At 57.7% G+C, this 27,054-nt stretch overlaps 1 protein-coding gene across 3 annotated transcripts in view; it reads right to left on the reverse strand.

Annotated features, from left to right (window-relative positions):
• Positions 1-300: 300 nt before the first annotated feature.
• FBLN2 (fibulin 2) overlaps positions 301-27,054 on the reverse strand; it is a 52,459-nt gene continuing 25,705 nt past the window's right edge. For 2 of the 3 annotated variants that reach the window (XM_077763734.1, XM_077763733.1), the window contains exons 3-17: positions 26,910-27,039; positions 24,220-24,400; positions 21,354-21,563; positions 20,640-20,753; positions 19,944-20,045; positions 17,530-17,670; positions 13,602-13,736; positions 12,205-12,342; positions 9,865-10,008; positions 9,610-9,738; positions 9,114-9,239; positions 7,237-7,353; positions 6,611-6,739; positions 3,775-3,898; positions 301-1,209 (exon numbers count right to left, since the gene is read on the reverse strand). In XM_077763734.1, the coding sequence (XP_077619860.1) occupies positions 852-1,209; positions 3,775-3,898; positions 6,611-6,739; positions 7,237-7,353; positions 9,114-9,239; positions 9,610-9,738; positions 9,865-10,008; positions 12,205-12,342; positions 13,602-13,736; positions 17,530-17,670; positions 19,944-20,045; positions 20,640-20,753; positions 21,354-21,563; positions 24,220-24,400; positions 26,910-27,039 (2,278 nt within the window). In that variant the 3' untranslated portion in view covers positions 301-851. The remainder of the gene's footprint in view (positions 1,210-3,774; positions 3,899-6,610; positions 6,740-7,236; positions 7,354-9,113; positions 9,240-9,609; positions 9,739-9,864; positions 10,009-12,204; positions 12,343-13,601; positions 13,737-17,529; positions 17,671-19,943; positions 20,046-20,639; positions 20,754-21,353; positions 21,564-24,219; positions 24,401-26,909; positions 27,040-27,054) is intronic. The other variant, XM_077763736.1, reaches the window with a different exon arrangement.

Consider the following 27,054-nt stretch of genomic DNA (forward strand, 5'->3'; position numbering starts at 1 on the left):
ATGTTTGCAGGCCCCCATGGCCCCGACGGGTTCTTGAGCGTCTGCAGGTACGCAGAGTAACAATCCAGCGGAGGTCCACACATGGGGAAGGAGGAGGCGGAAAAGGAGAAGAAAGGACCCCAAAGTGAGCATGTGTTTACACTGCGATCCCCTCACCCCCGGGAGCTCCTGGTTCGGGGCTAGGCCCCCAAGTAAAACCTCGAGGGAGGCTCCGACCAACAGACGCGTGGCTCAGGCTGGGAGCCCGAGACACGCAGATGCCATCGGCAAACACAAACACTTCACAAAACAAGTAAAGGCTCGTCTTTTTTCACTTTTTTATTTTATAACCCTCTGTTACTGTCTGAATATATTTTTTGCCATGTGTGCATACTACAATCCAACAAAAACACTTAACATGGGTTGTTGTTTTTTTTTTAAGGTAAAGAGCAAATCACAGTGGAACAGAAATATCAACTTTGGGGGACAGGTCACCCGGTGAAGTCCAGACACCCCGTCACAGCCGCCGTGTTTCACCTTCAGTCACTCTTCAGCCTCCGCCCCCAACTCCAGCCACAGAGCACCTACAGCCCCTTGAACTGCCCTCAAAGCTTCCGCACGCCTCCTGTCGCCACACTCCCTTGCACGGGGTGGGGCCCAGGAGCAGCCCCAGGAATCCAGGAGGAAGCGAGTCAGCAACATTAAGTTAATTTACAGAGTTATAGTAAAAACCGCCACCACAACCCGGCCCCACACACGCCGTGTTCAGTAACCATGGAGAGGTGCGCACCGCAGGGCCACGGAGGCCAGTGCAGGGACACGGCAGGAGACCCCAGGCTCCGTGGCCACTGCAGGGCACTCGGGCGGGTACCTCACAGGGCAAAGGTGGTAAAGAAGATGTGCATCTTGGCCAGGAAGGTGGTAACGGAGCCCTGACGCCAAAGCTTCATCTCCACGTCCAGGGCGAAGTCCCGGGGCTCGCGCACCAAGCGCTGCAGGTAGACCACACCAGTGTAGGCGTTGAGTGGGCGTGTGCCAAAGTAGCCCTCCTCATTGCCCTTGGTGATGGTCAGGGAGATGGTGTCACCCGCGAAGACGGGCACCGGGCTGATGCGGAAGATGTGCGCCGGCACCAGCAGGCCTGTCTGGAAGTTGAGCTGGTAGTAGGTGATGCGCGCCGGGGAGTTCTGGCACTCCATGAAGTCATGGCACGTGGTGCGCTCACACTTCCTGTGGGGGGCACGGGGGCTGGGTCAGCAGGCCCGGGGACTCAGGTGTATCCACATGCTCCCACCCCTGACGTCCAGGCTTGAGGGCCTGCTGGCCGGCCCCAGCTCTACCAAGTTATCTTACCTTTCTGGCCCTCAGTTTCCTCATCTGTAAGATGGGCTAATAGCCTGTGATCTTGCCAGCTGGCTAGCATGAGTTAATAAACATGCAGGGCTTTGCAGACAGCCTGGCACGGTGTTAGCTGCCCTTCTTCATCGGCATGCCCACCTTGCCTTCTTCCTCTCTCCCTTCATTCTTACCTGCCTTCTTCCATCTTGTTTGAACTCGCACACTTCCCATTTGCACAGACTCCCTGGGCACAGCGTTTTGCTTATGTCCATCATCTTCCAAATTCCTTTTCTTGCGCAACTGACTCTCCATTGGAGCCATTTCCTTTCCTGACTCAGAACGGCCTGCCCTTCTCCAGGGGAAGCTGAGGACCAGGGCTGACGGCTCACGTGGGGCTCCAAGTCACCCACTCCTGAGGAAGCCTGGAGGCTCAGCCCTGCTACACAGCAGTGACGATGGGAAGACAGCCTCCACCAAATCCCACGGGGGCCTCCATTTCTAAGCACAGCACCTGTCTGTCTCTTCTTGGCTCTCGGAGCTACTAAATCACCATCTACAAGCTCACTGCTTCCCACAGGGACACTGCTCAGGTTCTAGGGCCCAGAGGGTCCTCCCAGCAGAGTTCCCGGACTAGTGAACCGATGCACACAGCTACACCGGCGCCATAACAACCACCACGTCACCAGTCACAGGGGCACTGAGGCCACAAAGCACAGCTTGCCTTTCCTCACCCCATACTCGCACCTGCCACCAGGTGCCGCTGCTCTCATCCCCGAGTTCCAGAAGGGGCCGCTAAGATAAGCAGAAGGGAGGCTACCCTTCCAGGTTGCTTCAACCACACCCCCCTGAATGTCCCAAAAAGCACGCACGTGGTCGTTAGGGTGCCTGTAACGGGGAAAACGGCAAACTGCCAGCAGGACAGCGGGGAATCACGGATGCATCTATGCTGGGACACCCTGCTTGTGGCGTGCTGCACGCACCGACGGGAGAGCACTTCTGTTGCTGAAATACTTTTCTTAATGTTTATTCATTTTTGAGAGAGGGAGAGAGAGCGCACGAGCAGGGGAGGGGGAGAGAGAGAGGGAGAGAGGCTCTGAAGTGGGCTCTGAGCGGACTTGCATCACAGACCGTAAGATCATGACCTGAGCCGAAGTTGGACACTCAACTGACTGAGTCCCCCAGGCGTCCCTGTTGTTGAAACATTTTAAAAGCATGTGTCAAATTTGCAATTCTAAAAACATACATCTGGAAAATACCTTACAAAGTAAAATAAAGTGGGAAACAACTGAATTATAGGGAAAACAAAGCACTTTATGAAAATGTATGTTTAGTAAAGAAAGAACAGTCATCCAAACTCAGCTCAGGTCATGATCTCACAATTTTTTTTAAAATGTTTTTTTTATTTCTGAGAAAGAGAGAAGGACAACATGAGCAGGGAGGGTCAGATAGAGAGGGAGACGCAGAATCTGAAACAGGCTCCAGGCTCTGAGCTAGCTGTCAGCACAGAGCCCGACGCAGGGCTCGAACCCACGAACCGTGAGATCACGACCTGAGCTGAAGTCGGACGCCCAACCGACTAAGCCACCCAGGCGCCCTCACGATCTCACAACTTACAAGTCAAGCCCCGAGTCCAGCTCTGTCAGAGCCTGGAACCTGCTTTGGATTCTGTGTCTCCCTCTCTCTCTGCCCCTCCCCTGCTTGTACTCTGTCTCTGTTTCTCTGCCAAAAATAAGGAAGGAAGGAAGGGAGGAAGGGAAGGAGGGAGGAAGGAAGGAAGGAAGGGACAGGAAGTGCTACAAAATGCCAAGCAGTTATCAACAAGAACTGTGGTCACCCATCTGTAAGATGGTCCCACCTCCTGGTGGTCACACCTCCTGCATGGTGGACTGTGTGGCCAGTGGCAGAAGGGACGGTATGTCACTTCTCACATTAGATGAGATTAGGTTACAAAGGACTGTCACATGCTCTCCTGATGACCGGTGCCGGGGGAAGGCCACGTCACAAGCAGCCTCGCAGAGAGGCCCACACGGGGAGGAGCCTGCTGCCCAGAGCCAGGTGAGTGAGCAGCAGGGTCCCGCAGGCCCAGTCAAGCCTTCTGATGACAGACTCCAGGGGACTTTGAGCTGGAAGTCCCCAGAGCTGCTCCCAGCTTCCTGACCCTCCAAACCGCTGAGACAATAACCTCTGTAAAGGGGCTCAGCGCTGGGATACCGCGTCACACGGCAGCAACTCACCAGTGCGTGTGCGTGTGTGTGCATGCGTGTGTGCATATGTGTGTGTGCAGGAGTGGAGACTCTCCGAATTTTCTCCCCTTCGCTCCCTACACCCTGAGCTTTCTGCAAGGTGCTTCTACTTGTGACTTGTGTGGTCGGGAGCAGCAGCGGGGGAGGCCTCTCCCCTGGGCAGCTGGAGATGGGTGCTGGGGGGGCCCAGGACCGAGGCTGGGGGGGCACTCACGTTTCGGAGACGCGCACGTAGTTCGGGGGGCACTCGAAGCGCAGGCAGCGGAAGCCGCCCCTGATGTTGTAGCAGGTCTCAGCCTCAGAGCAATTGTGGGTGCCCAGCGCACACTCGTCCAGGTCTGCGGGGTGGGGAGGTGAGGGTGAGGGAGGCGGCCCCCAGCTGGGGGCAGGAGTCACACCAGCACCCCCACGCTGGAGGCCTGGGTCTCCACTGTAAGAACACAGCTCCCAGGCTGCCCTACGCCACATGCACCCACCTAGCAGCCGAGGACCCTGCTCTGATCAGGCTCTGTGTCCCCTGAGGGCTTCCCCTGCCCCCAGAATAAAGACTTCATCCCTTCATCAACACCACAGGGCCCCTCAGGCCCTTCTCTGTCTGAGCATCTCTCCTTCCCCCTGGGCTGCATCCCTGTGGGACCTGTCTGGGGTGCTCAACACCCTGACCCCGATGCCGCCTCAGGGACTTTGTACATGTGCTTCCCGCTACTGGAACGGTTTCCCCACATCTTCCCATGGCTGGCTCCTTATCATCTCTCGGGTCTTGACTCAGGGTCGCCTCCTGCAGGACACCCTCCCTGCCCACCCTGTAGCAGCCCCCACCCCCATTTCATTCTCCTACTTCTGTCCTGCTCTGAAACACACACTACTTTGTGTGTCCTGCGTCCAGCCCCCTCCTCAGTGTGAGCTAGAAGCCAGGGTGCGTGTCCTTCTTGCTCCTGTGGTGGCCTCAGCACCCAGCAGAGTGCCTGGCACGGAGTGGGTGCTCTGCACATACTGCTGGATGGAAGTGTGGGACCCATCCCTGGTAAACACAGGCTCTAAGAGGCACAGCTAGAAAGCCCCCCACAAACTGCAGACATGATCACGCTCCCTGTGCACACTCACACCAACAGGCACGCGGCCAAGCACGCCACGTGCTCAGTCAACCTACACAGAATCACAGACACACACACACACACACAGGGAGGGCCCTTTCAGGATGCTGAAATACACATACACACGCACACACATATGCAGAAATGTATGGATAAACATCTGACAGCTCAGAGACGCACTCATGGGGGGAGTGCACGTGTGTGTGTGCGCGCGCGCGTGTGTGTGTGCATAGGCAACCTGTTCGTCAAGTAGGATAAAATTAATGGGATCCAGAGACCCCTTCTGTGAAGATCAGCTGCTCAGCTCAGACAGTGGCCCCCAGGGGCCCCAGGGGCTGTCCCAGGGGTGAGGGGGCAAAGCCCATCAGGAGCTTTGCTGGGAGGCTCTGGGCTCTCTCTCCAATCCTCCACACTGACCCAGTTTAGAGATTTCTCCTCACTTAATCCTCACGCCAGGCCTGTGGGGTGAGGGGCGTGGGGCTCCCCAGACACAGGCGGGAGCCGAGGCTCAGAGAGGGGCGCAGCCTTGCTCAAGGCCACACAGCAGTCAGCAGGCAGCTGGGGCTGGAAGTGGGGGTCCAGCTGCGATGCTGCGCCTACTCCTCACAATAGCAGCCACCACGGTGGGGCAGCTGTAACAGCGGCGGCTGAGCCACATCCCGAGTCTACCACCTGATGTCCGTCCAATGCGTGAGGCCCTCTGCGCTCACTCACCTGTCCTCACAGCCCCACCAGCCAGGAACCGAGTCGCCCCCCACCCTCACACGTGCTCAGGGCTATGCAGCTGCAGTACGACAGAGCCAGGGCTCAAGCCCCCAACCCGGCCCACACTCCACAATGTTGGCCACCACCGTCCGTGGTGACAGATCAGCTGACGCTCATTCACCTCTCCAAGCCGCCTTCCCTTCCCTCCTACACAAACTGGGTTGTGATCCCAATTTCCCAGGGTGGCACAAAGGCGAGTGGGAGAAAAGCCAGTGGGACCAGGAGGGGTGGTTGTTGTCCTGACGGCTCATTAACTGAGTCCACGTGAAGGGAGGGCCTCCTGCTCCTTCGGCCCCAGCTATGCTTGGGCCGCCCACAACTGTGACCCAGAGCTTGGGCAGGGGTGAGACAGGAAGCAGGAGGGAGCTGCTTCATGCTGCCCACCAACCCGGTGCTGATGGAGATGCCTAAGAGGAGAGATGAGCGCCAAGGGTCAGCACCACGCAGCCTGGCCCTCCGCATGCTCACAGGGAGCTGCCACAGGACTTCCTGTGACCCCGGGGTCCTCGCCCCTCAGTGCTGCCAGGCCCCTTGTGTGTGCGGGGCCCTGGACCCCAGAGCCTCACTTGGAGAGGTCAGGTCAAAGGGAGAGCGAGACAAGGCCATATACCCAGGGGGTATCACTGCAGCCTCACCTGAGACAGCAAAGCGCCATCCACAGCTCGGATGGGCAGGAACGGGGGACAAACTCAGCGGCAAGACTACGAGCATTGCTAAAAGCTAGCCCTTACCGCGTGGGATGCTGATTCGGGCTTTACGTACACTAGAAACAAAGGCAGAATTCAAGCTGATTCTCAGCATGACCGTAGCTAACATCATACTATGTGGGGTGCACGCTATCTGCACAGCTCAGGCCCGTGTCTGTCTGCAAGCTTAGAAGATGCAGCTGTCTGGGGATGGACACTACAACCCCTGAGGCTACCCTTCAGGTCCCTTGCCTACCTTTCAGGACCACCGCTCACAATCCCGGTCCCCCTCCCAGGAGAGGGCCCAGAGCTGAGCCCAAGCCTGGAAGCCTAGCCTGAGGTGGATGGAACAGAAGACAGACTGTCTCCTTCCTCATCCCAGGCACAGACCTCAGGTAATGTGGCCACCAGTGGAATCGGCCACTCCCTGTTTGTGCACTAGGCGTCAGGGCTCCAACTGAACAGCAAGCTGAGCAAGGCTTCCTGTGCCTGGCCCCTCACTTACCCTTGCAGGACCTCCCGTTGGCCGTCATGGTGTAGCCCCGCTCTGGGCATGCACACTGGTAGCTCCCTGGCACGTTGACACAGCGGAAGGTACAGAGGATGCCGGCACCCTGAGCACACTCATCAATGTCTGTCAGAGAAGTTCAGTCCCCGTGAACCCCCTGTACCTGCGGGGTCCGGCCACAGCCCTGGAGCCTAGGGCTCCAATTTTTTACCAATGAAAACAACAGGGCTCGGGGAGGGGGAAAGAGTTACCAAAACCCACACCGCAAAACAGGACTCCCATTCCAGTGCTCATTCCCGGGTGCTGCCCCATAATTGCTACTATCAGTGCAGGGCCAAGAAGTTACCAGACACCGGCCTGGACGAGGTACTTAACCTCATGCGTCACATCATCGAGGCCAGAACCATCATTGCTGCATTACAGAGGAGGTGCCTAAGGTCAGGGGTAGGAAGCCCTCACCCCGGGTCACACAGCCAAGCAGATCACAGGGCTTGGAATCCCACTCTAATATGAAGCTAAAGCCTTTGTGTGTCCTGTGTGGTCCCAACCTGGCAAGGGGTCTCTGGGAGCACACATGGGGGGAGTACCTCTCAGTAGGGGCGCCCCTGGGCAGAGGAGAGTACCTGTGCAGGTGTGCCCGTCCTCAGCCAGCTGGTAGCCCTGGCGACAGTAGCACTGGTAGGAGCCATAGATGTTGGTGCACTCCTGGCTGCAGCGCTGGGTCTCACACTCATTCACATCTGCAGGGGGACCGGCCTGCAGTCAAGGCAGAGTCCTCCCAGCCCAGCAGTGAGGGCCTGAGGGCCCAGCTCACCTAGAGCCTTAACCTGGGACATCATTAACTCCGGCCTGTCTTGGGGGCCAGCAGGGAATGAAAGACCTGGGAAAGGGCAGGGAGCCCACCTGGGGCTTGCAGCTGAGGCAGGGGCAGGGCTGGGGCTTGCTGGTGGAGGCTCAGCCTGCTGGCTAGAGGAGGCGGTGGCTACAGATGGGGTTCAGATCTCCCCGGTGGGGAGCTAGATGCTGCCCTACTGAGAGTCCATAGCACCTGGTAGAGATGACTCTGGGAAACATCACCTACGTGCTCTCCCCTAGAGAGCTGGGGCCTCACCTGCCTGTCCTGATCCCCAGGCCTGGCACTGCATGGGGCTGGGGGTGGGGGGGGAAGAGTAAGAGTGCACATGGGGGCATATGGGCCAAACAATGTCGGAGAGAATGAATGAAAGGTCAATTCAAGGCTCGGACTGAACATGTGCTGGACTCTGAGCTCCTTGAAGCAGGGACTTGGCTTTCACTCACCCAACCAGGAACCGCTGGGCTCTTACAACATGCCAGGGTCTGTGCTGAATTTGGGGACTGAGCCGTGAACAAGACAGACAAAATCTCCACTTTGTGGAGCATATGTTAGCATGCGTGTTGGTAAAGAAGGGGGAGAAACTCACTAAAGGAGTAAAATAACTAGTGTGTCCAAAGGTGCAAGTGCTGTGGGGCAAGGGGAGGGACAGGGAGTGTGTCTGGGAGGGCTCACGCTTTGCAGTCACGTGGGCACCTCGGGGAAACGTTCCAGGTAGAAGGCACAGCACAAGCAAAGGCCCTGGGGTAAGAGTGTGCCTGGTGCCATCAAGGGATGGCAAGGAAGCCAGCCCGGGACCTCCCTCCTTCCTTCACCCACTCCCTCCCTCACCCCTCCACCATGCTGCCTCAGGGCCTCCCTCTTCCCTCGCCTACCCCCTCACCCCTCCACCGGGCCATCTCGGGACCTCCCTCCTTACCAGTCCTGCCTGACCTGACCACGCCACAAACAGACATAGGAACAGGGTGACAGTCCCTCACACGTCACTCCCACCATTAGCCGTGGCCCCATCTCACATGTGTGAGAACTTGGCCTCAGATGCCAGCCCCGCGGGTAGGGTCCAGTCCATTCACATGCTTGGCTTAACTCACAGTGTGTCTTTTAAAAGTTTAAATCCATTGTAACACGTAAAATCTCAGCAGATTTTACACAGACATCTAAACTTCCAGCCTCTGGAAAACCAGGAGGATCGGGCCACCCTGGATGGGCACTGCTGGGCGGCGTCTCTACAGGTGACATGTGGCTACTGCTATTCGGTGGCCACTGGGCTCTCCAGGTGGCCAACAACCCTCCCTTAGGCTGCACTCACTTCCGTCCCCTGCCTGGACTCCCAGGCTGTGCAATCGTGACCAGGAACAGAGCCCATGGAGGGCGGAGGCTGGGCTGCCGTCCGTGTCTGAAAGGAGCTCCTATCCGGGGTACAGACGCCTCGGAAACCCAGCCCCTCGGGTCTGAGATGGCCTCCGGGAGGGAGCAAACAGCCGGACCAGCTGAGGCCGGGGAGCGTTTGCAGAAGTTGGGGAGTGGCACGAGGTAGGGATGGGCCGGCGACTGCGTGAGGCCAGGGGCCGGGCAGGGTGGCTTTCCACAGTGGGTACCATCTGCATGGGGTCAGGGGTGGGGGTCGGAGGGCGGGGCCAGTGGCACCTTCGCAGCGCTTGCCGTCGGCAGCCAGCACGAAGCCAGAGGCGCAGGAGCAGCGGTAGGAGCCCAGGGTGTTCTCACACGTGTGCTGGCACAGGCGGCCCGGCGAGCTCCAGCACTCGTTCACATCTGCGGGCGAGCGGCACAGGGTGGGCGGCCTGCAGCGCCAACGGGGTGGCCCGGGGGCCAGCTGCCTCCACCCCCGGGGAGAAGAGGGGGCTGGGTGAGGCCAGGGACCTGGACAGGGAACAGGAGCCGCGAAAAGACCAGGGCAGAGGAGAAGGGCAGCGGGGGTGCTGGACGGAGGCAGAGACAGAGGGAAGGACGGACACAGCGAGGGGCAGGGAAGGAGGGTGCCAGGGACCAAAGACGAGCGAGCGGGCAGCATCAGCAGTCAAGCCGGGGCGCCCAGCAGGAGGGAGGCGGGAGGGAGAGGCCTGCGGGCTGGCCAGGCCAGGTGCACAGCACACAGGGGACCCGGCCACCAGGGCCCACCTACCCACGCAGGCCCGGCCGAAGGCGTCCCGCTGGAAGCCAACTTTGCAGTCACAGCGGTAGGAGCCGGGGAGGTTGTGACACACCTGCCCCTCACCACACTGGTGCACGCCGGTCTCACACTCGTTCACGTCTGCCGGAGGGAGGCGAGGAGAGTGTCCTGAGGCCCCAGCTCTCCCTCCGCAAGGGCCTCCCACAGGCCCAGGAGCCCACAGAGCCCCGGGCTGGAAGGGAGGCGGGAAGGGAGGCAGCGCCGTACCCACACACTTGGTCCCGTCCTGGCTGGCGTGGTAGCCACGGCCGCAGAGCAGCGGGTTCCTCTGGCACGTGTAGGAGCCCACAGTGTTGATGCAGCTAAAGCCTGGCCGACAGGGCTCAGACAGCGAGGTACACTCGTTGATGTCTGCGGAAGTGACACAGGTGACGAGGGGCCTGGCACACACAGGGAGGTGGCCGGTGTGGGGCTCCAGGCCAGCCCTGGACAGGCCTGCAGGGTCACACTCTCCCTGTCCTGGGTCTTAGGACCCTAGGGCCCTCTCCTCCAAGAAGGAGCCCTTCCTACATTCTTCTCACGGCTGCCCTGATGAGGCAGCTGAAGGCAGAGGCCCCCCCACTACAGCTTAGAGCTGAGCCCCAGGCTACCTACAGTTAGATCATGCCCCTGCTCTGCATTTTCCTGCCAAACTGTCAAGCTCATCGTCCATCTATTGCCCCAGCCTATTTCCTCATCATCCCATGATGCCCCAGGCCACCACAGGGCCTTGGCACATGCTGTCCCCCCTTCTCTGGCCAGCACTGCCCTCAGATATTTTCATGGCTGGCTTCCTCTCTTCCTCAGGCCCTTTCCCAATGCCACCTCCACCCATTCTAGGTAGGTGAGCCTGCCCCCCTTTGTAAGACTGTATTCTCTACTTGCTTTATTATTTATCAAAGTACCTTTGAATAGCTGCCACTTCTATAACTATGTTTGCCTATTCATTCCCTCCTGCTCTGAAATGTCTCATTAAAGTGCTAGAACTCCCTGGGGCACCTGGGGCGCCCAGTCAGTTAAGCATCTGACTCCCTGGGGTGCCTGGGTGGGTCAGTCAGTTTAAGGGTTCAACTTTTTTTTTTTTAATTTTTTTAATGTTTTATTTATTTTTGAGATAGAGAGACAGCATAAGCGGGGAGGGTCAGAGAAAGAAGGAGTCACAGAATCTGAAGACAGGCTCCAGGCTCTGAGCTAGCTGTCAGCACAGAGCCCGATACGGGGCTTGAACCCATGAACCATGAGATCATGACCTGAGCCGAAGTTGGATGCTTAACCAACTGAGCCACCCAGGAGCCCCAAGGGTCCAACTCTTGATGTCGGTTCAGGTCATGATCTTGCAGGTTGTAGGATCGAGCCCTGTGTCAGGCTTCCTGCCGAGCATGGAGCCTGCTTGGGATTCTCATTCTCTCTCTCTCCCACCCCCACCCTGACCCTGCTCATTCTCTCTCTCTCAAAATAAAATGGACTTAAGAAAAAGTGCTAGAACTCCCTAACACCTAGAAGGAGGCACATAGCAGGTGCTCTGAAAATGTTGTCAACGAATGAATCACTGAGAAACTGTCAGCAATGGAACAGACCCCTCCCCACCCTGCCCTGACCCTTGCTGGGTATCCCAGGGCAGACCGCACGGACCTTCTCATGCCCATGACCCTGCAGTGACCCCACGGCATTGCGAGGATCACACAGCGAGAAGCCCTAAAGGGGGAGCCCCAGAAACAGCTCCAGCTCCCAGACTGGCTTAGAGAGACCCTCTAAAAGTCTTGAGAAAGGCTTCAGGTAGAGCCAAAGCTTCCCATGTCCCTAAGTGTCTTCCCCGGGAGATGAAGACGTCTGTCCCCCATGCCACCCTCACGAGAAAGGTGTGTGACAGAAGCTGCACACTCACACACCCCCAGCTTCTGTCCACACTCAGCAGCCAGCCTTGCTCACCGGTCTGTCCTTCCATGTCTCCTTCTGCGTGTTTCACCCCCCACCCCCACCAACAAGGTTGAGCACAGCCTTGGCCATGCCAAGAGGCCGTCAGTCCCACGGGGGCTCCGGTGCCTTGCCGCTGGGCCAGACGCACTCAGGAGCCCTGGGGGAAGAGAGGCTGCAGGCCAGCAGCTCGGTGGAAGGAGCTGGAGAGTGTGAGACCCCAGACCCACGCAGGGACACTAGGTCCCACCTGTCAAGCTGCAGGCCTTCACCCTGAGTGCTGCAAGGCCTCGCTAGCATTCTCTGCAAATGGAAACTGTAGCGAGTATCACATGCAGAGGAGACAGTAACTTTTGTGGCAGCTGTGTTCCAGCTGCGTGTGTGTTTTTATCAGGTCAAGGTACAGAAACATTCCAGGGGGCCAGCTAGGTTAAAAGAATCGGATTCACGTTCATCCCCACAGATGGGTAAGCAGATAAGCAGAGGCCACAAGACAAGGAACTCAGCAAAGGTCAGACCGCTGGGGATAGTAAGTTCCGTTTCCCAAGTGCCTCCAGGGGCCAGGCACTGACACACTGAGGCTGGAAGAGGGCCAAGCAGCAAGCCGGGGGGGCCCTGCGCCCCTCCCGGAGCCTGTCCCGGGGCCCCGCTCACCCACGCAGTTGCCCTCGGGGTCCTGCAGGAAGCCGTCCATGCAGCGCTGCCGCGCCTGGCAGTAGAAGGAGCCCTCGGTGTTCTGACATGTGAAGCCCGGCTGGCAGTTGTGTTTGCCCAGCTCACACTCGTCCACGTCTGCCACACAGAGGCGGGGTGTCAGGGCTGGGGGTTGGGGGCTGGCAGGTGCCTGTCCACACTCCCCACCGTGCCCTTGATGTGCCATCACCGCACTGACAGAGCTCCTCTGGGGACCCAGCACTGTCCTGAGCCCTCTGAGGTGGATTTACTAGAGCTCACAACCCCAGGAGGGTGCTGTGACAAACCCCGTCCTAACCAGGGGGGACTGAGGCACACACAGGGTTGGACAGCTCGGCGGCACGGGGCTGGGCTCCACACTTCCCGGGGCAGGCACACTGGGCCTCCTCTGCAGATGTACCCTTACAGGAGGGCCGCTCACACGGTCAGCGGCCCACTCGGTTCTGCTGACTGCCAGGCGCCAGGTGGACGACCGTGTGTGCACCTGTCTGGGCCCCCACCACCTGCCCTTCCCCCTAGCCATGCCCTGTGTGGTTTCCAGGGCCTCTACCACTCGGTGCCAGCAGTCCCGGCTCTGGGAGGCCCGGCACATGGTTCCAGGCACCCAGGTGGGAGCCAGGCACGGCCCCCACCCAGGGACCACCAAGTGCCTGAGGAGGCAGCCCCTCCACACCTCTGAGGAGGAGGCAGCCAGCACCCTGAGAAGCCAGAGTGGCAGTGGGTGTGAGACACGTCCAGGGGGTGGTGCCCCTCGCAAGGTGGGGGGTGCTGGTCCTGGGTCCGTGTGTGTGCACACGTGTGTGAGGGGACTGAGCTCACCCCTCCCCCCAGCTCAGGGCTTGGTAAGCCGCCTTCCTGAGCTCACGCCCGACTGAGCCACTCCTCATCCATGGCTTGCAGGGTTTGCAACAATCTTGCACCTCTGTGGATTGTACCTCTTTGGAGACATTCTTCAGGATATTTTTAGTTAACAAAAAGAAACTGCTTCCCATCACGTGTGAAGCAGACTCCACCCCCTCCCTAAGGGGGCCTGCAAACCCCGCCCCCGTCCTTCCACACTCTGAGCCTGCAGGCCACCCTGAGACTTTCTATTCTTTGACCAAGCAGAGATCTCCCCTCTCCTGAAAGGCCTCACACTTCCTGTTCCCTCTGCCTGGAACCCCGTGACCCCATGTCAGGATTCCTCTGAGGTCACCTCCGCAGGGGGCCTCTTTGGACCCCCACCTAAGTGAACCCCCAGGGTCAGCCCCCCCTCCACACCCCCCACTTGCTTGTGCAGCCTGTCTCCCTCATCAGGAGAGGGCCGAGGGCCAGAGGCAGGGGGCAGCAGGGGCGGGCATCCCGCCTCCCCTCCTCACCTGTGCACTCGCCGTCCTTGAGCGCATAGCCAGGCTCACAGGTGAGAGCCTTGTAGCAGCGGAAGGAGCCCACGGTGTTCATGCAATGCTCTCCCCGGCTGCAGGTGTGCAGGTCCGCCACACACTCATTGATGTCTGCGGGGAGAGCGGGCCGTCAGGGGCGGAGCCAGCCCTGTCCTCGAGACCTCAGGTGCTCACCACCCAGAGACTCGCACGTGGCTGGCGTCCACCTGTCTGTGCATCCATTCATTCAACAAAGATTTATCAAGCAGAGCACATCCATCGGTGACCAAGACAGCACATCCCTGGGAGGGCGGTGGCCATGAGCGCCGTGGAGAAAACAGAGCAGGGCCAAAAAAATGAGGAGGTGGGGGGCGGCTGGGAGGTCACAGAGGGATCCTCCGATAAGAGGGCCTTTGAGCAAGCATTTGAAGGGGTGACAGAATGAGCCCAGTGGACATTCCAGGCAGAGGGGACAATGGATGCAGGGCCCTGAGGAGGGAGTCTGCCAGGCAGATTCAAGGACTGGCAGGGGGTGGGGGGGGTGNAGGGTCCCCTGGCTGGGTGTGAATGCCCCGGGGGGAGCGTGGATGACAGGGCTCAGACCACCACCCACGGAGGCCAGGAGAAGCCATCTGGTTCTGGAAATGCTGCGAAAGTAGAACCAGCTGGACTCACTGATGGATGAGACAGACGTGAGGAAGAAAGAGGAGCGGACAGGTGTGCAGAGCTTTCTGGCTGAGCAGCCAGACAGGCAGGGGTGCCAGCACTGGGGATGGGGCGGCGTCCAGAACCAGGCTGGCAGGGAAGGTCGGGAGCCCTGTGGACACACTGAGTTCAAGTGTCACGTGGCAGCCAGGCACGCATGTGAGTTCACCAAAGTGGAGACACTAACCGGGCAGTGGGCAGCTGCTGAGGCCACATAGGGGACGGAACACAGAAGAAGCCAAGAACCCCAGCTGGGATGAGCAACTGGGAAGGGGAGGAGCCGCCAAGGTGTGCGAAGGGAGGCGGGAGCACTAGGGAGTTGGCCAGCAACTGCGCCAGGCCGGATGCTAAGGATGGCGGATGGCAGGCCAGCGCCTGCTGCATCCACGCTGCCCCTGGGGGGAGGGGCAGTCATTCACGGATGCCCTCCTCCCTTCGGCCCACATTAGCCAGCACCTACTCTGAGCCTGGTGGCCAAGGGGGGGTCGGCCACAGCGCCCGCCCTCGAGGGAACTGCCAGCCTGCCGTGGGCATGCGACAGGGAGGAGAGATGCCGGGGGGCGGAAAGCTAGAGGCTCGGAGCCCTGGACTGTCAGAGTCACTTCTGGGGCACAGTGACAGGAGCCAAGTGTACGAGGATGCTAGAGACGGGGTGGAAGGGGTGGTGGGGCTGTGGGGGGAAGAGAACCTCCAGCCTCACAGGTGAGCCAAATGGCATGCTTGNGGTGGGGGTGGGGAGGCGGGACGGGGGCGGGGTTTGGGCAGCGGTTCCCAAGGAAGGCTTGACGGGGCAAGATGAAGACTTCTGGTTCACAGGATGGATGGACGGGGGAGATGTGTGCCCACAGCCCCAGAAATGCCATGGCCCCAGAGCCCCAGTAGCTTGGGAGGAACCATAGCAATAAATGACAGCAGCCGACACTAAGTGAGGTTCACTAGGGGTCTGGCGGCTCACAGATGCAGTTTCACCAATGAGGAAACGGCTCCCAGAGGGGTGGGACTGGACCAAAGTCACACAGCCTGCACGTGGCAGCAGCAAAAAGGGAACCCAGAGCACCCAGCCTAGAGCTGTGTCCTTTCCAACCTTCTCATCACCTAGCAGCACAGCTCATCTGGAACATTATTTTCCAGGGGCCAAGATGGTCCTCAAAGGGCTAGGTAAAAAAAACAAACAGCAGAAGTTGCACGTCCATTATAGGTCTTCTGAACCTGGCTCCACCCTATGCCACTGTGGCTTACACACCTCCAGTGATGGGGGGCTCACTACCTATGCAGGCTGCTTAGTGTAACACATTTGTTAAATCATAACAAAGATATCAAATACTCGGATGTTCTTTACACAGATTAACACGATTTCCACAGAGACTCAGGAAGATGCTATTACTATCTCATTCCACAGATGAAGAAACAGGCTCAGAGAGCTTAACTGATCTAAGGTCTTACAACATGAAAGTGCAGAGCCAGGATTTGAACCCACTGAGTCTGGCCACAGAGGTCATACTCTTCATGCAGGTGTGAATCTCCATCTCACCAGCCAGGGTTAATGACCGTGCCTGGAGCTAACAGATGAAAGGCAGAAGACATTGGTACCCATGTGTGTGTGAATAAGCGATGGAAAGAATGAGTGCTAACAGCTGGGAAAATGAGCAGATCAGTGGAGCAAAGAGGAAGGGCAGGAGACACCAATGCATCTGAGCAGAATGAACAAAGAGGGAGACATGAAAGAACGAGAAGGCGAGCTCATAAATTTTGCTGAATGAAATATCCCTTTGCTCTTTTAGTCCCAGAATCTGTTTTCTGGCTGTCCGGTGCCCCCTTTTAGTGCAAGATCTTCTCTCCAGGCCAGCAGGGGAGCAAGCACACCCAGGCATGGCAGGGGGCGCCCTGGGAGTGGGGAGGCAGGCCCAGGCAGGACCCGCCTTCCTCCCCCTCCCCGTCCCCACACACAGACACGGCCCAGACGGGAAGAGCCGCCCAGCCACCGACAAGCAGGTTCAGGAAGGTTCATGTTGTGCCGACAGCCAGGGGGGCCGGGGGCAAACATGTCTGCAGCCGCCTCTCAGCCCAGCGCCGTGGGCCCGTCTGCCCAGCGGTGGAGGGTGAGGAAGAGGACATGTCCAGGCTGGACATGGTCCCCAAGCACAAAGAAGACACACGGGGCTCTGATCACGTGCCCTGGATGCACTCTGCACTGTTCCTACCTCCGCACTTTTGTTCAAGCCGTTCCTTCTACTCTGCATGCCCTTCCCAATTCCCAAGTCCCACCCATCCTTGGAGACCATTGCAAATGCCACCTTCTCTGGGAAGTGTGTCCAGATGCCCCCGGGTGGAGTGACCTGAGCCTGTGCCTCTGTTGAGAGCACTGCCAACAGTCTGCCCTGAGGCCCTGCTACTTTGGGTCTATCTCTGTTCAGAACCATCATGTTTCCTCTGTGAAAACGTCAGACCCCCAGAGCCATGGGAGGGCATCAAGTCTGCCCTCCTCTGCAGGGCACACCTGAAGCCCTAGCCACTGGCCCACATGTGCACCAAGAGGCAGGAGGGAAAGGCCATTATAGAGCAGTGGCCCTTGCCCAGTCCTCTGGCCCCGACGTTAGAGGCAAGGAGCCAGGCTCAGAGAGGGAGCTCCACTATTCAGTGTCACACAGCAAATGAACACTGAGTGGGGGTACAGTGCTAGGTCTGACAGACCCCAGCTCCACCCTTTCTCCTCCGGAGGGGATTCTAGGTGCCCCTAAGGACAATCTCAGCAGAGACATCACACGCTCACCATACCCAGGCTCTGGGCTCTGCCATACACGTGGCATATAATCTCCCAAGGAGTGTCAATGTCTCCTTTTTCAGATGATGAAACAGAAGCTTGGAGAAGGGAGGATATCTGTTGAAGGCCACAGAGCAACTAGGGGCTCCCGCTTCAAACCCAGGCCTCCCAGCCTGCAGACCCCACGGACCCGATCCTGCTGCCCGCACCTTCGACCTCCTCACTGTGACGCCCCTGCCAGGTCACGCATCAGCTAGTTTTGTGACTCACAGGCACATATGTCCAGGAGACAAGCAGGACGGGGCACCGGGACACACAGGGCACGGAGCAGGGGGCGCCGGTGGTGCTGAGCTCGTATGCAAAGGGCAGGCCCTTTAGCATGTGGCCACGGTGTGGCGGCGTGGCGTGGAGCAGCACAGAGAGCCGTGACAGCGGCGGCAGGCAGGGGCTCTCGCTTACCCACGCACTTCCTGTGCCTGTTGAGGATAAAGCCCTCGGCACAGAGCACCGTGTGGCTGACACAGTAGAAGGATCCCAAGGTGTTCACACAGAACTGTCGCAGGCTACAATCGTGAGTGCCCATCTGACACTCGTCTTGGTCTAGGGGCGGCCGCGGGAGGAAAAACAGAAGGGCCATTAGAGAGGCGTGGCCTGTCACGGAGCATTCAGTGACACAGAGGGAAACGGAGTCCCAGAGAGGGGCGGGGACCTGCCCAGGGCCTCCTAGTGCATCAGCCATACCTCTGGGCTTCGGGCCCTAGTCTGCGTCACAAGACGTCAGAGCCAGAACCCCGAGAAGGACAGGTGACGAGGCCCGGCGAGGAGGGGCAGCCTGCCCACAGTCAGAGGCCGTCTCCCACCCGGCTCTGGGAACGGTCCACCTCAGGGACACACACAGTGGCAGGGGCTGCAAACACACGTGCCTGGGGGGCCAGGCTGGCAACATAGACAGGAGCAGGGGCCAAGAGTGGACAGTGCTCTGTCCACTGGGGGGCCGGGACCGTGAACCCCTCGTGGGTACAAGTGTGAAAAGAAACCTGAAGTCCTGTCACTATTTTTTTACGGTTTTTGAGTTTTCGTGGTTGGTGACTTGTGTGATTATTTTAAACGGAGCAGAGCCCAGCAGGACCCCCCACGAGGCTGGCTGTCCCCTCCAAATGCCACCTCTGACCTCTGTGACCCCACAGCCACGACCACCAGGAGTCCCGCAGACACAGAAACACTGGCCTGGGCTGACCGGGACCGAAGGAGTGCGGACACAGCAGAGACACGCTGCCCACATTTCCAGGGCCCTGGGAGACGGGGAACAGAGCCCACAGGGCACCTCAGATCTGCTCCGCCACCAGCCACGTGGGTGGTTTTCGTCCACAGAACACGGTCGTGGGGTGACCTGGGGGGCTCAGTGGGCTAAGTGTCCACCTTGGGCTCAGGTCATGACCTCATGGTTGGTCAGTGTGAGCCCCACGGGCATCAGGCTTGCTGCTGTCAGCGCAGAGCCCACTTGGGATCCTCTGTTCCCTTCTCTCTCCGCCCTTCCCCACTCGCGTGTACTCTCCCTCTCTCTCAAAAATAAACACTCAAAACATAAGTAAAATAAGAACACAGTCTCAGCCAAGGGGTGGGGTTCCAGCTTCTGACAGGGATACGGGTATTTTCTTAGATATACTTAAACTTTTTAACAAATATTGTATGACTGCACTCATCTGTGGAATTTAAGATACAAAACAGAAGAACAGAAGGGAAGGGAAGCAAAAATAATATAAAGACAGTGAGGGGGACAAACCGTACAGAGATCAAACTGAGGGTTGCTGGAGGGAAGGAGGGCACTTGTTGAGATGAGCACTGGGTGTTGTATGTAAGTGATGAATCACTAAATTCTACTCCTGAAATCGTTATTGCACTATATGTTAACTAACTTGGATTTAAATTTAAAAATAAATAATTAAAAAAAAAAAAAAAAGACTTTACCCTTTTGCCCCCAGACACCCATCAAGGTCACATCTCCAGAACTTGAACCTGAACTAAAGCATTTCCTGGCCCGTCCCGTGCTCAGGGCCTATCCTGCCATCAGACATGACGGGGTGTGGTCTACAGGTCTCTCGGGGTGTTCTCAGATCCAAATGCCCCCAAGTCCTGGTCCACTGACACTCCAGTGAGAGAAGACCCGGTCCTGACGGGGTCACAGGTGTGAAAGCCACATGCTTCTGGACCTTCTTTGGTCCCTTTGTGAAGGCAGAGTTCCCAACATCTACTGCCCCTTCTTTGGATTCAGTAACAGAGCGGAGGACATGCCATCCAACTGGGGGTCCTACCCCAGCCTTGCTCCCCAGCAGAGGCACATGGGAGGGATGCATGTCACTTCTAGGTCCTGCCTTCACCGCGCGGCATGGCCCTCCCTCTCTCGTTCCCCATGCATGACTGGGAACAAAGACGTGGTGGCCTGAAACCAACTGCAGCCCCGCAGACGGGGAGAGGTGGGTGTGTGGCCCAGGGATCTTGTCAGAAATACAAATCCTCGGGCCCCTCCCCAGTCCTCCTGGGTCGGGGTCTCTGGGGGTTCTGCAGGCTTCTCGGGGCTCGGGTGGCTCCGTGGCACACCGATGTTTGAGAAGGACTGCTCTAGGGAGCGGCCGAACCACAGGATGGAAGTGGCCCGGAGCCCTGGCCGGCCTGCACGCGGTGCCGCGAGAGGGAGCAGGTGCTGAAGCCCTTCCATGCAGGGCTGCGTGTGGTGGGAGCCAAGCCCGTCCCCTCACTGGCAGAGGGCTGGGACACCGCCACCTCCTCCTGTCTGCCCCATGTCCCCTCTGGAGCCCCCTCCACAGCCCAACTTGGGTTTGCACAGGGATGAGAGCGGCCCCCGCGGGACTCACCTTCACAGGACACGCCATCCGCCATGATGGCGTAGCCGGAGAAGCAGGAGCACACGGCTGTGTCCCCAACAATGCTGCACACCTGCTTGCAGGGCCCGTTGTCTGGGAGGAAACCGCAACGGGTCAGGGAGCACTGGGCTCGTGCATCCCCTCCAGGCAGAAGGAGCCCCACGCTCCTGAACCTTTTCACGAGGTGCCCCGGGAAACCCACTCATGCACCGGCTGGTATCTGGGACAGTCACCACCAACACTGGGATACCAAACCCCTCCCTGGGGTGACTGTGCTGCCAGAGGGGAGGGGGACAGGGAAGGCAGAGAAAGAGGGACAGCAAGGATGCAGAGACCGAAGGAACAAGGAAGAGGAAGGGAGAGAGGACAAGAGAATGTTCCGTGCAGCACCGCGAGCCCTCCCCAAGACACTTCCTCAAGCCGGGATTCCATTCCCTCCATACTCCAGGCGCTGAGACAAAAAGCTGCTAACTGACCTGCTGGGGGTCACACCCTGGTCCTCAGCTCCCCCCACCCACAACCTCACCCCTACCAGCTACACTCTCAACTCCTGACCTCAGACGGGTGAGACCGACCAAACCCACAAAGCAGAAGCACCCCTTTGGCAGGAGGCCAGCTTGCACACACCCAGCACTGGGGAGCTCACCTCCTGCAGGCATCCCAGACCCACCCCATGGCTCAGGTTACCTTTGCAGGTGTTGGGCTGTGGCTGTGGTAGCAGGATGGTGTTGGCGGCCACTTGGGAGGACTCTGGTTTGAACACAGACGCCTCTGCGGCCTCCGGCTGTGGAGGGTCACTGTCTGCCATGGGACGGGCGGACAGGGGGAAGAATGCATACCTTCAGCCTGACCTCAGACTCTCCTCACACCCTGGGCACCAGGCCAGGCATTCGACAGAGACTGCCTCATAATCCTCACCTGCTACCCATTTCAGAGGAAAGGAAACTGAGGCCATAAGGTAACAAACTACATCACAGCTATTTGGGGCAGAGGGAGAGAGGAAGAAGGGAGGGTGAGTATTTATCCCTGGACAAGCAGCAGGAAGAAAGCACCTCCAAACCAGGGGCTATGGCAGCCTCTTAGGCTGCCTGTCAGAGCCTGACCCCCTTGGGCCCCGTGCTGGGGGCACAGCTTGAGCTAGGTTGCTGGGAGCCTCTGCAGCCTGGGTTCTGGCCCTGCAGTGGGATCTAGGGTGTGGTGCTGGGGCTGCCCATGCAGACAGAAGTTCAGACAGAGCAGATGCAGTCTCACTCGGACAGCCTGGCCTTACAAATCCCATCGCTAGATGCCTCCGGTTCCAAGGTGTAGGGTGACAGGAGGGGAAGGAGCCCATTGGGCCCATCACAGACCATCATGCTCCCCTGGCAAGACCAGCCCCTGCTCCAGCCATCTGGGCCTTACCTGGCCGGCAGGTGCGGCCATCATCCTGCAGTGAGAAGCCAGGAAAGCAGGCACAGCGGTAGGAGCCCACGGTGTTGATGCAGAGGTGCTGGCACAGCTCTCCTGGGAGGAGCAGGCACTCATCCTGGTCATCGCCGGGCAGGCTGTTGGGCAGCTCAGTCTCTGTGCCCAGTGAAAGGGCCTCCCGGCTTGCCAACTCTGCCTCTGAAACTGGAAGGGAGGGGGTCAGTGCTCACGATGGGACACAAGTTCACCCAGCAGGGGCTGACACTACAGGCCCCCATGAAAATCAGTGTGGGTCTTAGTCAGAACCTTCTGTGTGCCCAGCTAAGATAGCACGGATGGGCAAAGGAAGGATGCATGGATGACAGATGATGAATATAGGGATGAATGGGTGAATGATGGATGGATGCATGGATGCATGGATGGATAGGTGGATACACGGATGGATGGAAAGATGATAGATAATGAAGGTAGGGATGAATGGCTAAATTATGGATTCATGGATGCATTGATGCATGGATAGATGGATGGATGGATGGATGGATGGATGGATGGATGGATGAATGGATGTATGGATGTATGATAGATGATGAATTCAGGGATGGATGGGTGGGTGGATGCATGGATGAATGGATGGACAGATGAATGAACAGACCTCTAGCAACAAGAATGAACCCATCAGAGCCAGGCCCAAGTCTTTGTACGCTGCAACATGACAGGGCCAGGCCCACAATAGTCCTCAGGAAGCTTTGGCTAAAGTGTTGAACTGGATCCAGACCCCTAATCACAGTGACATCTGGAAGGACCACCTCTAGCAACAGAAAGGACCGCAAACATGTGTTCTGCCAGACAGGGACCCAAACTCTCACTCGGGCCTTCCTCAGGCATGACACCTTGGGCAGTACTAGGTCTCTCCATGCCTCCCCGGGCTGCGTGAGGAGCAGGTAAGAGTAGCAAAGAAGGCTCCTGGGGCTGAGCTGCACTGGAGGCTCTTCATAAAATAGGACAGGGAAGGGAAGGGGCCCGCAGCATGGGCTTCAGCCTTGCTCACTAGCCCCAAATAGCTGAGCCCCAAAGAGACCAGCTGCATGAGGTCACATCTGATAAACATGTTTCATATTGAAGGGTGTTTACACTGCGCTCCAGCCCAATCAGCCCTGGCCTAGTGCATGCAAGTGGCCGATGACAGCTGGCGGTCCAGCCCGGAGGCCTGGTGCGGCAGGTGGGGAGCAGACAGACCTGGGCCCAAGGCTCCGAGGAGCACAGGCAGGATTTCTAGGATTCATGCTCAGCCCACCCTCACCAGCATACTCTTCAAACAACCCTCCTGGGAGGGGGGAAACTGAGGCTCAGGGGAGCAAAATGATTTGCCCAAGGTTACCTGAGTAGGACCGGAACCCAGGTCAACTTCACCCTGCCATCTATGTCTCCGGAGTTTCCCCACCAGCTCCCCACTAAAGGAGAGGAACATGTACCTCTGCATCTGGACCCTGATAGCCCTGTCCCCATCGTGGGGTTCCCACAGCCAAGACTTCACCTTGAACCACACACTCTGGGTACTAACTAGGTCTTCACACTGTTCCACCAGGTCCCTACGGCCAACCCCAGCGAGTGGTATTTCCTTGGACTGGACACAGATGTGTGTCCACACTAGCCTGGTAAGGCCGGCCAGCCCCTCTCAGCAGCGTCTGTGACCCACGAGGACACCTGCATCCTGCTTCGGGCTCCTGCTGGCCCACAGGCACGATGGAGGCTAACAGCCGTGAGTCCAGGGGACATCTCTGGCTAGGGTGACAGAAGCTGGGCCTGGCACCTGAAACGTGACCTCAACACAGAGACCAGAGGAAGGGGGAGGCCCCAGGGACACTGAGGGCTCAGGCAGCAGCAAACAGCTCCAACCTCGGCACTTGTACCAGAGCTCTCATATAACTAGCCTATGGCTGTCTGGGGACAGGGGCACAGAGGAAGAGGGTGCAGGCCGCTCAGCCCTCAAAGGGCTCATGGTGGTGAAGGGGAGGCCACCAAACAAACCCATCCTCCATTCAGTTACTGGTGAGGGACTCTTAGGGGCTAAGCACTGAGAATACAGGGAGAAAAGACAGGGCTGGTCTGAAGGGGCTGATCAGGCGGGCAGGGCAACATTTATGAATGCATTCTCTATACTAGTTATATCCTGTACCCTGAAGACACAGAATGGCCCAGTGAGAGGGATGGAGAGCACATGGATGAAGGAAGGGTAAATGAATGAATGGATGAGTAAAAGGTTTGCTGGCTGGGCTCGTAGGTGAACACATGAGCAGATGGACGGATGGACGGATGGACAGATGGATGGATGGACAGAAGGTAAGTGGATGGGCTTGTGGGTAAGAAGATGGGTGCGTAAACAGGTGGATGGGAGGACTGATGTGTGAGTGGACAGATGAGGGACAGAGGAATGGCTGGTGTTGTGGAAGGATGAATGGATGGAGAAACGGACCAGGGGCCAGAAGGATGTGCAGGGAAGGGTGAGATGGATGGATGGGTGAAGGATGGATGGGGAGGACGACGAACGGATGTGCAGACGAACAAAGGCACAGGAGGGTGGGTGAGTGGAGGGTGGAAGGGTGGGAGGGGTCGGTGGTTTGGTGGGTGGAGTGGATGGTACATGCATAGCTGAATTAGATTTCCATCTCAGAGTCACCCTGGAGGCCATAGCAGAACTCTACCCTAAGAGCAGAACTTATGCCTTAAGCCACAGGTGATAGTAGACGCAGGGTTCCCACAGAAGGAAAGAGGGCTCCCGGCCTTGGCCAGAAGCCCCAAAGGCTCACTCTGCCTCTCACTCGACTGGCCTATACACCGTGGCCCAGGGAACAGCACTCACCTCTCCGTGGTGCGGCTTCGGGCTCCGGAGGCCGGCGGACCTCAGGCACAATGAGGGGGTCTTCGCCCTCACAGCAGGAGAGCATGACGTGGTTGCAGGGGTAGCCCAGGTTGGGGTTCGACTCACACGAGTGGCCCTCGGCCCGCACACGGAGTCCCAGGCTACAGCAGTCACAGCATTGCTGGAGGGAAATCCACCATCACTGCCCACACCCTGGCCCCTCGAAGCCTGTCTGCCTTCCCCACAGACAATGAGCCCGGGGAGCTCGCTCAGGGGCCCTCAGGGCGCAGCCTGGGGCCAGGCTCAGGGAGGGACTGGTAACTGGGATGAATTCATCCTTGGCTTGTTTATTCTGGCCCTGTATGTGCTTCCAGAGAGCAGAGGGGGTCACCTGTCTCCACTTCCCATGTCGAGATCAAAGTAGAGCTAATGTAAGATTTTTGCAATAATTAATAACTGCCACCTATGAAAAGAACTACCATCTAACCCCCAGACACATCCATTAACACCCACCAATATTTATTAGCAGAACCCAATTCTACTCATGCCCACTAAAAGACAGAACTTCCGTTGAAGTTAAAGACAGGAGAGACATGATACTTTCAGGGAAGCTTTAAACTAGGGCTGACTCAGCTGGGAAGTGTATCTCTTTTGCTTTTCTCTTTCCTTGTTTTTGGTTGATGTGATGGCTGGAACCCTAGCAGCTATCCGGAGTCATGAGGTAACCCGAATGATGGAAGCTACAAGCTAAAGATGACTGTGCAGAGCAGAAGCCTGGGTATCTGAAGATATCACGTAGATCCACTGGTCCCAAACTGCCCGCCTCCAAAAATAAAATATGTTTTCTGTTTAAACTCCTGTGGTAGATTGATTGCAACAGCCCCATTTAGCCACTCTTCACTGTTCTACTGTCTTTGCAATGTGACGGTTCAGTTTCTCCTTCAAAGGAGAGCATCTATTTCCCAACCTCTTGATTGGGCCTCAGGTCTGGCTTTGGTCAGGAGGATGAGACAGAAGGGACAGTGTGCTAGTTTTGAGCTAGGCCTGAGAAGGCCTTACACATTCCTACGCCCTGCGTTGGAACCCAGCCACTCATGGAGTAAGCCCAGGTAAGCCTGATGGAGGCTGAGAGACTCAAGGAGCAAAGAAAAGTTGGCATGGCAGTGACCAGCCTAGACCAGCGCCAGCAGAGCCATCAGCCGGTGGCAGACACGTAAGTGAGCCCAGCCGGATCAGCTGAGCACGGCCTCGGTCAGCAACACAACCCTCACTCGTCAGTTAAGTGTCATAAGCCACCAAGCTTTGGACCAGTGGGTCACATAGCAACAGCTCCCGGATTTGCCAGCCCTGCACTTCCCAATGGCGAGCTTGGCCACACAGTGAAGACCCACCATGTACTCAGTACTTAGTTTGCTTTGTCTCTGATCGTCACAGCCACCCCAGAAGACGTGGATCATTAGCCCCATTTTACAGACAGAGAAGCTGAGGCTTAGAAAAGAGGATTGGTCCAGAGTCAAACATACACAGTGGAATGCCAAACTTGCCTGTCACCAATGTCCTCTCCCTAATATCAGTTTTTTAGGAAATTGACCCCAATGTGACAAAAACCAAAGTCCAGAGATGCCTGGGTGGCTTAATTGGTTAAGCATCCGACTTCAGCTCAGGTCATGATCTTGCCGTCCATTGGGTTCGAGCCCCGCGTCAGACTCTGTGCTGACAGCTCGGAGCCTGGAGCCTGCTTCAGACTCTGTGTCTCCCTCTCTCTCTGTGTCTCCCTCTCTCTCTGCCTCTCCCCTGCTCACACTCTGTCTCTGTCTGCCTCTCAAAAATGAATAAACATTAAAAAAAAAATCTGAGTCCAAATCCTTTCCCAAATGGTGCCCTCCTCCAGGGGCCCCTGTCACAGTCATCCAGGCTTGTGACACGGGCTTCTTTCAACCCCTTCCCTTCCTGCCTCCTGCTAACATCTCCTTCCGTGGTTTGTTCCTGAAACTGTTCTACGGTCTTCTCTTCGCTCTTGTCCTCTGCTGCAAACAGCCAGCTGGCCACCCCCAAGGTCTGTTTTTCCTTCCTCCTGATGTTCAACGGACACACGAGCTCTCCGGAATCAGGGCTGCAGTCCCCAGCCTCCCTTGGTGCTATGTGTGGCCACCGGGCTAAGCTCTGGCCAATGCCGTGGAAATGGAAGTGCTGTCTGTCCTCAGGAGAGGCTCTTCTGGGCCCCCGTTCACAGCACGCACCAGGCGGTTGTCAGCGCCACTGACAGAGCACTGAACAAACAGACTGTGTGATATCTGTACAACGAAGTGTTATTTCACCTTGAAAAGGAAAGCCAGTCTAACACATGACAACATGGATGACCTTGGGGACATGACGCTAAGTGAAATAAGTTGGACACACAAAGGAAAAAAGACACAGAAAGCCCTGTGGGGGCGGGAATGTTCAGGTGCTGTTCATTTCTGCATCCTGAATGCCCACAACGGCCCAGCACATGCTGGTGTTGAATAAATTATTTCCTGGGTTAACTGGCTGCTATAATAACTGCTGATGTTTCCTATACGGATGAAGAGCCACCCAGCCCCAACCCCAGGCAAGAGCATCACTCCCTCTGGGGGAGTCCCCCAGGGCACCTCATCCCCCAGCCCTCAAGGGCCTCAGGCCAGGGTACGGATGCCGCAGGCCAGGCTTGCCTTGTACAAGGAGACGCCACAGGTGTCGTTGTCCTCAGCCCCACAGGCCTCGTCCTCCTTGGCCCCCATGACGCCAGCCATGCAGCTCTTTTCCTTCAAGTAGGACACGCAGCACTGCTTCTGGGCTGTCCTGCAACAGAGGTGT

The sequence above is a fragment of the Crocuta crocuta genome, unplaced genomic scaffold (assembly GCF_008692635.1).
Source record: "Crocuta crocuta isolate KB4526 unplaced genomic scaffold, BGI_CrCroc_1.0 scaffold184, whole genome shotgun sequence".
NCBI lineage: Eukaryota > Metazoa > Chordata > Mammalia > Carnivora > Hyaenidae > Crocuta > Crocuta crocuta.